This window comes from Camelus ferus, chromosome 10 (assembly GCF_009834535.1).
Source record: "Camelus ferus isolate YT-003-E chromosome 10, BCGSAC_Cfer_1.0, whole genome shotgun sequence".
Taxonomy (NCBI): Eukaryota; Metazoa; Chordata; class Mammalia; order Artiodactyla; family Camelidae; genus Camelus; species Camelus ferus.
Genome location: NC_045705.1, coordinates 67,148,031 through 67,160,567, shown reverse-complemented (window position 1 = coordinate 67,160,567; position 12,537 = coordinate 67,148,031). Strand labels below are relative to the sequence as shown.

The 12,537-nt window shown below is 51.7% G+C and overlaps 1 protein-coding gene across 6 annotated transcripts; it reads right to left on the bottom strand.

Annotated features, from left to right (window-relative positions):
• Positions 1–300: 300 nt before the first annotated feature.
• On the bottom strand, positions 301–12,379 carry ANKRD13D (ankyrin repeat domain 13D). Of its 6 annotated transcripts, none has more exons than XM_032489960.1 (15): positions 11,380–12,370; positions 10,677–10,812; positions 10,432–10,556; positions 9,625–9,670; positions 9,399–9,542; positions 8,968–9,151; positions 3,695–3,761; positions 3,228–3,309; positions 2,945–3,006; positions 2,708–2,838; positions 1,631–1,788; positions 1,412–1,528; positions 1,164–1,327; positions 993–1,084; positions 301–657 (listed from the first exon to the last, which is right to left on the bottom strand). In XM_032489960.1, exons 1-15 carry the CDS (start codon positions 11,941–11,943, stop codon positions 456–458), a joined length of 2,274 nt encoding a protein of 757 aa, XP_032345851.1. In that variant the 5' UTR covers positions 11,944–12,370; the 3' UTR covers positions 301–455. The 6 variants fall into 6 exon arrangements, 4 of the variants coding, with proteins under 4 accessions (XP_032345851.1, XP_032345850.1, XP_032345849.1 ...); XM_032489959.1 differs by having other exon boundaries at positions 8,968–9,157; positions 11,380–11,874; XM_032489958.1 differs by having other exon boundaries at positions 1,164–1,528; positions 8,968–9,157; positions 11,380–12,372.
• Between the last annotated feature and the right edge of the window lie 158 nt (positions 12,380–12,537).

Sequence of the window (12,537 nt, the reverse complement as noted above, 5' to 3'; positions counted from 1 at the left end):
GGAAAGCCAGACTGTGTGGCAGGAGGAACCCAGGTCTCCAGTAGGTGGGCCAGGGTCAGGGGAATTGATGTTCATGGAACACCTACTCTGTAAGGACACTTGACAGTTGTCAGCTCATTTTCCCCTCCCATCAGCTCTGGGGGTGGGAGGCGGTCTCATTTACAGGTGAGGAAACAGGCTCAGAGAGGCTAAGGGAGCCTGGGCCACGATTCAAACCCAGGTCTAAGGCCACTGCCCACGGTGTCTCCCCTCAGTGCCTCCTGTGCCTCTCCCCTCCTCCCCGAATGAGCAGAGCAAGCCTGCTGCTGAGGGTCTCTTTATTTCCACCTCGGTCTCCAAAGAAAGCCCACCCTGGGGCTCCAGGCCCCAAGCTCAGCAGCAGAGTGTTTATAAATAAATAAGTTACAAAAGTGGGTGGTGGAGCATCCCGGACAGCCCTCCCAGGGGCTAGGGGCTCAGTGCTCTGTGAGCGAGAGCTGCAGGATCCGCTGTAAGTCTTCCTCCTCCTGCTGCCCCCGCCGCTCCCGCTCCTCCTGCTCCTGAGAAGACAGCTCCAGGGCCAGGCGAAGCTGCTCCTCAAAGCTGGGGGAAGCCGGGACAGGGGGCGTCCTGTGACCCCTGGGCTCTGTGGACATCCGCAGGCTTTCCTGGAGGGCCCTTCCAGGCAAAGCATGAGAGGAGAGCAGACTGTGAGTGCTCAGGCTGGGGGAGGAAGCCAAGGGCTGGGTGGTTATGGAGGCCGAGGATGAGGACAGGGTGGCTGGGACCTGAAGACCAGAGAGGAGAGACAGGCCAGGCCCCATCTCCCCATCCCTCATGCCTCATTCACTGGTGGGCAGCACCAAAGATTGTGGGTGGCCCTGAAGAGGGTATGGGTCCTGGGACCAGCACCTCCCTGCTACCTACCACCAGCCAAGAACCCCTTGGCTGTCAGGGTCCTTGAGGCAGGGCAGGGCTGAGACGTGGACCTGGTAGGTCCTCGAGGGCCTCACCGCTCCAGCTGAAGCTGCTCCTCGTAGGCTGCGGGGGCATGGGGAGGGTGGGTGCCAGGCCGGGTGTTGGTCAGGGCTTCCCAGACAGTCACCTGCAGCAGCCAGAGCCCCTAGCTGTCACTTCTGCTACCCTGGCCCACACCCAGGGCCCGGCCCCGGCCCGCACCCCACCTGCTCTGCCTCCGTGCCCGCCTCCAGCAGGCTCTGCTGGATGGCAAACTGCAGCAGATCATCGTCCTCGTCACGAAGGGGCTCACTGCGCTCTGCACCCAGCACGCTGTACCCCTCGGGCACCTCAAACACGGCAGGGTCCACCTCACAGGGGAAGGGGCTCCCTGGGCACAGCAGAGGGGTCATGTCAGCCCCCAGCGCACAGAGACCAGTGAGCCGCACAGCCTGGCGCCCGCCCACAGCGATACCTGAAGCCGGGATGGCAGAGCTGGGCGCCGGCACCCACACTGAGCTCAGTGGCTCGTCACAGCCACACAGGTTGCTGAAGGTGATGCGGGCATTAAGCACGTGGAAAAGGGGGATCTCTGCAAGGAGAGGGTCAAGCCTGAGCCAGCCCTGCAGCCCACACCCTCCCTGCTCCCCGGGAGCTGCCAGAGGCCCTCCTGCCACCCAGCCCACCCTCTCACCAATCTTGACCGGGAATCCAGGGGGGAGGCGCAGGGTGATGAAGTCACGCAGTTTAGCAAAGTGAGCATTGCTGATGGCCATCAGGTCGATGATGGGCGTCACCTGGTCACTCAGGGAGAGTGGGTGCTCCTCGCTCAGCCACAGTGTTGCCTTGAACCTGCCCAGCCGATCGCAGAACATGGGTCAAGGAACCTCTGCTAAGGCCCACCTCCTCTGGACACCTGCCTTTATGCGTGCTCTCCACCTGGCCTGGGGTACCCTCTTCTCTGCTCAGCTGTCCCAGCCTGCCTCCCCCAGGAGCAGATGTCCTTCTGGCCCTATAGCCTGAGCTGCCCCCAGAGCCTGGGCTCAGGCTAGGCTTCAAGTGCTTTGTGCCAGTTCAGCTCTTCAGGATGAGGAGGGCAGGGCCGAGCTCCTGGCTTCAGTCTGGCCTCTTCCACAGCCCTGTCCTCCTCAGCACAGCCAACTAGCACCTCACACTTTGCCAGACTTTTGGGTCCAGCACAGCACACAGTTCGGGACTACTGGCGTTCCATCCCAGTCCCACCACTGCATGGCTGAGGGAGTCTGTGTGAAGTTCCTGGGACGGTGCCAGGCCCATCATAAGGGCTGGGTGTCACAGCTCATCAGAGCCTCACAGCACCCTTGTGAGCAGGCGGCCAAATGCAGCTGTTCTCATTTTACTGAGGAGACTAGACTCTCAGAAGGGAAGATGTTTCCTCAGCCACAAAGCCAGGTGTTAGAGCTCTGTGCCCTGCCCTCCCGTTCTGCCACAAGCTGGCCCCCAGCAGGTGCTCATTAAGTTGAATAGAAACCCATATATGCGGGTGCTGCTGCCCATTCATTCACCAAGAAGAGTGTCTTCTGAGCCAAGCCCCAAGCTGGGTGCTGAGGACCATGGCTAAGGCAGACCTGGATCCTGCCCACAAGGAGTAAAGTCTAGAAGGAAGCTGTCTAGGTGAGTGGGCCCCCCACCCCAGGGGACCTCATGTGTGACAGGAGTTTGCAAGTGCTCAAGGGAACCAGGTGGGGTCCCTGTCCCTGAAGGAAGCCCCCAGCCAGCCCCCAGACCTCACCTCTGCACTTTGCTGGACATTTCAATGGGGCGACCGATGTTCCTCGACTCCAGGCTGAAGTTGGGGTCAAAGTATTCGTCGGGGGAAATGGCTGTGGGGTTTGTGGAGCTGGCTGCCTGATGCACAGAAGCCTAGGTGGACCCCAGGACCAGGCTTAGCACTCAGGAGGCACCCGCCTGGCCCCACCCAGTGGCCCCTAGCCAGCCGGACCCAGCCCCGCCCCCAGCCCCGGCTCACCCCATTGTGGGAGGAGTGCTGCTGGGCCATCCCAAGGAAGGACTGGAATGGAGTCTTCCCCCCTAAGGAGAAGGGGTGGGAGCCCATGAGGGAAATTTGGGCCACTGACCCAGACTGCCCACACCTACCCTTCACCCTGGGTGCCTCCTGTGTGGTGGGAGGCAGAGCAGATGGGAACAGGGAAGCCTCCCGGCTTGTCCCAGATACTCTGGCCCTGGCCGCAGACCCAGGTGACCCCACCATGTGGTGTGACTGGGCAGCAGGCAGGCGCACCTGGGTTTACCTTTGCTCTTCGACTTGTCCTGATCAGAGAGGTGCTCCGTGCGTGTGCGTGTCACCAGCTCCACATTGGTGGCACTGTACACCTGGGGAGCAGGGGGGACACAGGGGAAGCTGGGGGCTCAGAGCCTGTTCCCCACACTCAGCCTCACCAGCAAAGGACCCAAGTCCTCCTGTTCCCAGGGAGAGATGAGATCTTGCTCCCCACAGTGGAAGTGGTGGGGTCTGAACCCCGGGGAAAATGCTCCTCGCTTCATCTCAGTAATCTGGGTAGGGGCCCGGGCTGTGGGTGATCCTTGCGTGCTCAGCAGGGGCTGGGTACTCCGGCTGCACTGAGTTCCCATGGCCACACAAGGCTTCCGGAGCCCACGGGCTACTCTGTCTCTCCCTCCACATGGGGTGGGTGTGGAGAAAGAGTGGAGTTCCTGGGCCTCGTCTCCTACCCCAGCCCCCACCACTAGCCTCTCCTGCCTTGGCCTCGTAGCCGCTAACGGTTTCCATCTTCTCAGACCGCCAGCCCCAGATACCACATTTGTTCCTGAAACAGACCAAACAGGAGCTCATGAGGACCCATACCCTCAACTCTGGTCAAAGTCTTCCCTTTCAAAAACCCCCTCTAATTAGCCTTCCCTCTGAAACACACAGAGGGGACCTGAAGATCCTCTGGACAGCTGGGGACAGCAGAACAGAGGACTGAGAACTAAGATGTACTGGGGATTAGCATTAACTTTTGCTAGGTGTGATAATGGTGCTGGGGCTGGGTTTAAAAACATCCTTATCTGTTAAAGTCACATGCAGAAGCATTTACTGTTTTTTTCTTTTTTTGAGGAGGGGGTAATTAGATTTACTTATGTATTTATTTAATTTATTTTTTTACCGGAGGTACTGGGGATTGAACCTAGGATCTCGTGCATGACAAGCACACACACTACCACTGAGCTAGACCCTCCCCCCAGCATTTACTGTTGAAATGATATGATATCTAGGATGTGCTTTAAAACAGTCCAGGGAAAAAGCAAAAAGAACAAAAATGAGGAAGGATAGACTCAACAAGACTGGCAAAATGCTGATAAATGTTAAAGTTGGGTGATGAGTACATTACACTATTTTCTCTTCTTTCATGTATGTTTGAAATTTTCTATAATGAAAATTTAAAATTAAAAGTATGTCTGATTCAACAATAATAATTTGAGACTTCAGTACCCCACCTTCAATAATGGAGAGAAGGAGTAGACAGAAGATCAACAAGGAAACAGAAGACTTGAACATCACTATAAACGAGACTTGATAGGCTTCTTTAGAACACTCCACCAAAAGACAACAGAATACACATTCTGCTTAAGTGCACGTGGAACATTCTTCAGGACAGACCATATGCTAGGCCATAAAAGAAACCTCAATAAACTTGAAAGAATAGAAATCATACAAAGTATGTTCTCCAATCACAACTGAATGAAGTTAGAATCAATAACAAAAAAAAAAGATTTGGGAAACTCAAAAATGTGTGGAAAGCAAACAACACACTCCTAAATAACCAATGGATCAGATAATAAATCAAAAGCAAAATCAGAAGATACTTTTGGATGAATGGAAATGAAGACACATCATACCAAAACTTACAGGGTGAGGAGGGTATAGTTCAGTGGTAGAGTGTGTGCTTAGCATGCATGAGGTCTTGGGTTCAATCCCCAGTACTTCCATTAAATAAATGAAAACCTAATTACCTCCCCTATCCCCAAAACAAACACACAAAAAAGAATTGTTTAAAAAAAAGAATATAAATAAACAAATGGAAATTTAAAATCTCTTTAAAAAATTTATGGGATATAGCTAAAGCAATGTTTAGAGAAAAATTTATAGCTGTCAATAACTATATTAAGAAAGAGGAAAATCCTTAAATCAATAACCTAAATTTCTATATTAAGACAATGGGAAAAGAGCAAACTAAACCCACAGCAAGCAGAAGGAAGGAAATAATAAACATTAGAGTGAAAATTAATGAAACAGAATAGAAAAATAGGGAAAATCAATTAAATTAAAAGCTGGTTCTTTGAAAAGATCAGAACAGAAAGATTTGAAACATTTGAACAGAATTGACAAGCCTTTAGCTATTGGCCAAGAAAAGAGAGAAGACTCAATTACCAGAATCAGAAATGGAAGAGGGTCATTACTACTAATATTATAAAAATAAAAAAAGATTATAAATAAAGGAATGTGATAAATAATCATACCTCAACAAATTAGATAATTTAGATGAAATGGATAAATTCTAGAGAGACAAACTACCAACATTAACTCAAGAAGTAGATAATCAACTCAATTTGTAACAAGAGAGTGAAATAATAAGAACAAACAAACAAACAAACAAAAAATCCAAACCAAAAAACCACCCACAAAAAAAAGTCCAGGCCCAGATGGCTTCACCAATGAATCACACCAGACTTTTAAAGAAGAATTAATACCAATTATTCACAAACTCTTGCAAAAAATAGATGAGAAGGTGACACTGCCTAACTCCTTCTGTGAGGCACTGCCCAGACACTGAACCCAGAAACGGACATCACAAGAGAACTATAAACCAACGTCTTTTATGACTGTGGTATCCTTTTTTTTTTTTTAATCTTTTTTCCATTGGGGGGTAATAAGGTTTAGTTATTTATTTATTTAAATGAGGGTATTGGGGATTGAACTCAGGACCTCATGCATGCTAAGCATGTGCTCTACCACTGAGCTATGCCCTCCCCACTTCTTATGACTACAGACACAAAATACTAGCCAACCAAATCTAGTAACATATGTAAAGAATTATACACCACAACAAAGTTGAATTTATCCCAAGAATACCAGGTCGGTTCAACATCTGAAAATCAACTGATATAACACATGTCAATAGAATAAAAATTAAAGTCACATATGAGCATATCAATAGACACAGAAAAAGTATTTGACAAAATCCAAACCCTTTCATGATAAAAACACTCGACAAGCCAGGAATAGAAGGGAACTTCCTCAATCTGACAAAGGGCACCCACAACTAACATCACACTTAATGGTGAAAGACAGAATGCTTTTCCCCTAAGGTCAGAAACAAGATAAAGATGTCTGCTCTCGCCACTAAACATTCAACATTCTACTGGAGGTTCCAGACAAAGCAATTAGGCAAGAAAAAGAAATGAAAGGTATCCAGATTGGAAAGGAAGAAGTAAAACTATGAACAGATGACATGATCCTTACATATGAAAAATCATGAAGAATCCACTAAATACCCATTAGAACTAAAATCTGAGTTTGGCAAGGTTGCAGGATATAAGATCAATATACAAAAATCAATTGTATTTTTACAGGTTTGCAATGAACAATTCAAAAAAGTAATTAAGAAGACAATTGAATTCATAATAACATCAAAAAGAATAATATACTTAGAATAAATTTATCATAGGAAGTGTAAAATTTATATTCTGAAAACTACAAAACATCACTTAAAAAATTAAAAATCTAAATAAATGGAAAGATATCTTACGTTCATGGCAGAAGTCTTAACATAATTAAAATGGCAATACTCCCCAAACTGATTTACAGTTTCAACACAAACACTATCAGAATCCCACCTGAGTTCTTTGCAGAAATTGACAAGCTGAATCTGAAATTCATAAGAAATTGCAAGGGACTCAGAATATCTAAAATAATTTTGAGAAAGAAAAATAAAGTCAGAAGACTCACAGTTTCCAATTTCAAAAACTTACTACAAAGCAACGTGTGATTAAGACAGTGTGGTACTAGCACAAAGGTAGTCATATAAGCCAACGGAATAGAATTGAGAGTCTAGAAGTAAAGCCATACATCTGTGGTCAACTGATTTTCCACAAGGGTACCAAGACCACTTAATGGGAAAGAACAATCTTTTTAACAAATGGCGCTGGGGTAAGTGGATGGTCACATGCAAAAGAGTGAAGTTGAACCCTGACTTCCCATCACATACAAATATTAACTCAAAATGGATCAAAGAGCTCGATATAAGAGCTAAAACTATAAAACTTTCAGAAGAAAACAAAGGGGAAAATCTTCATGACTTTAGATTTGGCAAAGTATTGTTAGATACAACATTAAAAGCACAAGCAACAGAAGGAAAAATAGATAAACTGGACTTCGGGAAACTTAAAAACTTCTATGTTTCAAAGGACACCATCAAGAAAGTGAAAAGAAATGAAAAAGAATACGAAAATGAATATGTGTATGTACATGCATGACTGGAACATTGTGCTGTACACCAGAAATGGACACATTATAACTGACTATACTTCATTTAAAAAAAAAATTACAAAGACAGTGAAAAGACAACCTAGAGAATGGGAGAAAATATTTGCAAACCATCTAGCTGATGAGGAATTTATATCCAGAATGTATAAGGAACTCTTATAACTCAGTAATAAAAAGATAAGCCAATTTTTCACACGGGCAAAGGATCTGAATAGACACTTCTCCAAAGAAGATACACAAATGGCCAATAAGCACATGAAAAGACACTCAACATCATAAGGGAAATGTAAATCAAAACCACAATGTGATACTGCTTCACATCCACTAGGATGATTATAACCCCAAGATAAATAAATAAATGAACAGTAAATGTTGGTGAGGATGTGGAGAAACTTTCATATACTGCTGATGGGAATGTAAAATGCTGCATCTCCTTTCGTAAATAGACTGTCAGGTCCTCAAATAATTAAACATATGTGTTTAATTTCCACATGTTACCACATGACCTAGCAATTCCACTCCTAGGTAAACAAATACCCAAGAGAAATGAAAACATAGGTCCACACAAAAACTTGTACACTAATGTTTAGAGCAGCATTATTCACAACAGTTAAAAGGTGGAAATAATCCTCATATCTGTCAAAGGATGAATGAACAAACAAAATGTGGTCTATTCATACAATGGATTTGGCCATAAAAAGGAATAAAGTAGTTATACACTACAACTTGGAAGAACCTTGAAAACATTATGCTAAGCAAAAGAGGCCAGTCACACAAGACCACATATTGTATGATTCCATTCATATGAAAATCCAAAATAGGGAAATCTATAGAGACAGAAAGCAGATTAGTGGTTGCTTAGGGCTCGGGGGAGGGGATGAGAGAGGGGAGTTGATTGTTAAAGGGCACAGGGTTTCTTTTTGAGGTGACAAAAATGTTCTAAAATTGGACTGTGGTGCTGGTTACGTATCTGTAAATATACTAAAACCCACTGAATTATACACTTTAAATAGGTGAACTGTACGGTATATAAAATAATATCTCAATAAAGTTTTTTTTTAAGTATTTCTGAAGTCTGTTATTGGACCTGGGGCATATATTGTCAGAGGAATAACACCCTGGCCATCCTAAGCTACACACAAAGGACTATGGGCCAGACACAGCCGCACCACTGAGAAGCCAACACTGGTGCAGGCAGTTGCGCTGAACCACAACCTGAATCTTTGTTCTTATGAGAAAACATGTGAGGTCAGAAATCAAGAAACTGGGGACACCTTGACCTAGCCTCCTCCCAGGAAGACAGCTGCCAGTGTAGACAGGCATGCAGGGCCTCAAAGGTGCCCAGGACTGGCAGGTGGTGGGAGAGACACTGGGTCTGAGTGACCCCCTCCCCCATAAGAGCAGCCTCTGTGAGTGGCTCCGCCTCCCAGAGGCCTGAACCAGAGTCTCAAGGGCACCACCCACAGTGTGGCCAGGCCCCAACCGACCTCTCGAAGGCCACATTGCGAGTATCCAGGTGAGTGGAGACGATAGGAGAGGTGAGGCGGCTGGCCACGTGCTCCTCACTGGGCCGCATGGCGGCCAGCAGCGCTTCTGGCTCGTGCAGGGTCAGCCCCAGCGTCTCTGTGTGCACCACTTGCCGGTCGTGGTCAACTTCCATCACCAAGGCTCCTGCCTCTGCCAGCCGGCGGGGGGCATAAGGGGGACAAATCAGTGCCAGGCTCGGACAGCGGCAGGAGGGCTATTGTGGTGCCCTCTGCCACCTGCTGCTCAGGGTGAGGCCTCAGCCCCTGGTCTCCTCCACCCTACCTCCATTTCCACATCTGGAGAGAGACAAAGGACAGCACTGTCCTCACAAGCCACAGGAAAACCCAGGGCCCTGGTGTGCTGCGCGCTGTGGTGAGCCCACCACGCTCACCCTTGCCCTTGAAGATGAAGCTCCTCCGGCCACGCTGCCAGGTCATGTGCTCAAAGCCCAGGAGGCTGGTGTCCACCCGCAGGCTCTCACCCCGCTTCCACACACGGTACACATCACTTGGGCACATCTTAGACACGAGGGGCACTGCAGGGAACATGGAGGTCAAAAGGGTTCTTTCCCAAAGGCCCCAGTGCAGCCCCCTGGGAGCCATGAGGTCCCCACTCACCCCAGCTGGTGAACTCCCACTTCATCTCCACGTAGAAATCGGGGGCCTGAGATAGACCAGAGCACCAGTCAGGGCCCTGCCTGGTGCTGGGGGCCAACAAGCCTAGGAAGCTCCTGGTCCGCAGGCCCCCTCCTGGGAACCTAGCTCCTCGGCAAGTCTTGATGTGCCGCCACCTCAGACAAACCCCTGCCCAGGAAAGGGTAAGCCAAGTGAGGCCTAAAAGGGTCTGTGCTACAAGCATCTGCAGGCCTGGGGGCCAGTCTCAACCTGGTCACTAGCTGGCTAGAGAGCCCTGGATCTTTTGCCCTCTCTGGGTCTGAGAGTCTTCATCTGAAAAGGGGACAAAATGAATTGCTCTTGGCCCGCCCCTGGGGTAGGGGGCTCTCCCTGCAGCCCCACCCCCCAACCAATGTGTCCGAGAAGGGTGGACAAGGCTCCAGGCCACAGCCACTAAATTGGAGGAAATCCTCCTTCCAGGAAATCTGCACTAACTGGGAGGCCCACAATCTAAAAGCTCTGTTGAGATTTCTGGCACTAGAGGACCCCAGATGCTGGGAAAGGCCTTCCTCCCAAAGGGCCCACTCTCATTCATGAAGGCCTGTACTCTTTCCTATGTGACCCTGGGCTGGGGTTGAAAGAGAGGGACCTCACTGACACTGTGAGGAAAGCATGCTACACGGGCTGAGTGCCCTTGTAAGGCAAGGGCTGGCATGGGTGACCAGGGTGACCCCCACATACTCTGTCATGGTCCCCTCCATGGCGTGCCACCACCCCCCTTACTGGCCACACCTCTGTGCCTTGCTGTACCTGGCGGAGTTTGTTGAGCAATTCTGGAATGCCAGCCAGCCTCTGCGTGGCCCTCTGGTAGTCCCGATACTGGAGTACCAGCTGCACCATCTCAGGGTCCCCCGTGCTGACTGCCTCCTGGAGGACTGGGGGTACCAGGTTGCTGAGGGGAGTTCTCTAGGTGGCCCCAGACCTGGCTGCTCACTCCCATGCACCAACTCCCGCTGCTGCCAGCTTCAGGGGAGCCCCTTTGCCCTCTGCAGTACCTGCCCAGCCCTGGCAGCTCTCTTTGCCCACATTGGCATTGTGTCGAAGGAGGACTCTCACGGACTCCAAGTTCCCCAGCGATACAGCCAGCTCCAGGGGGGTGCGCCCCCGAGGGTCTTCCTGTTCAATGTCATGCTGGAAAACATGGGACATTCAGCACTGGGCAAGTAAGGAGAGGCCAAGGCAAGAAGGCCACTAGCATGAACAGGGTTGGGAGTCACTGCGGGAAATATGGACAGCAGACACCAGCCGATGGAAATGGCAGAGGGCGGCCTGCTGTCCTGGAAAGGGAGTGGAAGGGGCAGGTGGAAAGGGCCTGCCCATCTCTCCTGCCCCCTCTCTGCCAGGGACAGAGCTGGGGGTCTGGTGGTGGTGGTGTGAGGGGGTTCTGGTCAGGGAGAGGTGCAGCTGCCGATGTCAAGAGTTTGGAATGGCCTGGGGACCAGCACTGGGCTGCTTTTCTTAGCCTGGCTCAGGCGTGGTGCGGGGCGAATTCTGAGGCTGGATGCAGGGTGAAGCAGGGAGACCTGCAGGGCAAGGCCCAGCGCTGGGAGCCGAGGCCAGAAGCACAAGCGCCAGGAGTAGGTGACCTGAGCTTCCGATCGAGCCGGGGAAGGGGAGCTGGGCAGGTGGCCCCCAGGATGGAGACCACAACTTGGGGTGAGGACCAGGACGGCGACCCGGGTGCCCGACGAGCCTCACCTGGCGGCTATGCAGCGCGGCCTCCAGTTCACGGTGCCGGTTCGCCCAGACGAGCCGGTGCAGCGGGAAGGTGGGGCCTGGGCCGGCCATGCTGGGCCTCAGCGCCGCATTCCGGGTGGGTGGGCGCGGCGGGGGCGGCCCGGCGCCGCCTCGGCTTCGGGCCTGGCACAGCCCCCTAGCCTCCGGGCCGCGCCGCGCCGAAGCTGCGCCCCCCGCTGCCCCTGTGCCCCCGCAGCAGTGACGGCGGCGGCGGCGGAGGCGGTGGCACAGGCGACAGGGAGGGCGGGCCCGGCGGGCGGGGCTGCGCCGGGGCGGGGCGGGGCGGGGCGTCGGGCCTCGCGTCCCCTCGATTCCCGCAGCCGTGGAAACCGCAGCAGATCCCTGCGCGCCAGGGGCGGGCGGAGGCCGCTGTCCAGCCACCCTGGCAACCACACACGCCCAGGCAGAAGCCAGGACCTGGGTCTCCGCCCGAGTCTCAGCCGGGAAGGGTCTGTGGAGGAGGTCCGGAGGGCGGGGCCTGGCTGCAGCTCCGCCAGAGTCCTGCAGGGGGAGCCCCAGGCCCATCGCAGACTCCTTTCGGGTCCGGAAGGGGAAGGAAGGAGTCCAGGGACAGGGCTACTAGGCGAGGGGCGGGCGGGGCCGAGGTCCCCCGGGACGTGTGCGCGTGCGTGTGCAGCAGGACTCGGTCCTGCTGCCCCTAGGTTACCCTGGTTTTCTCGGCAGCTCCGCCCATGCCCAGTCTTCTTACCTCAGGCTCCGCGGGTTATCGACCTTGCCTGTGTGTGCGGGTCGGGTGGGGAGTGCTGTCTTGCCTCCCCATCACCTCCGAGAATCCTGTAAATGCTGGCCAGCTTAGCATGGAGCACCTTCATCAGGGACCCGGGCCAATGTGTGCTAGTGGCCAACTGTGGGCTGGACTCAGCCATGCGCGGTTAGGGGCGTGGGGGCGGTCGCCCCATAGGGCACTGGAGTCAGGAGTGGGAGTACGGAGAAGTGGGGGAGCAGGCCTGGCTAGCTTTGGACCTTCCTGGTGGAGGGCTGTTCACTGTGAGTGGCTGTTTTCACCCACCGCGTGCATCCCTTTTGCAGAGGCTGCACTTTGCTGCCAGTGTCAGGAGAGGAAGGAGAGTTTCGAAATCAGGGCCAGCCCCTCCACCC

Bases quoted from the DNA above. Each gene is read 5' to 3' on its own strand.
- ANKRD13D (XM_032489958.1), bottom strand. From the start codon at position 11,943: ATGGGCCTGGGGCTCCCCCTGCAGGACTCTGGCGGAGCTGCAGCCAGG. The intron at 9,158-9,398 runs GTGAGCGTGGTG...GCCGGCTGGCAG, and splicing joins CTTCATCTTCAAGGGCAAGG to AGGCAGGAGCCTTGGTGATG. The intron at 3,007-3,227 runs GTAAACCCAGGT...CCTTCTCCTTAG, and splicing joins GGACAAGTCGAAGAGCAAAG to GGGGGAAGACTCCATTCCAG.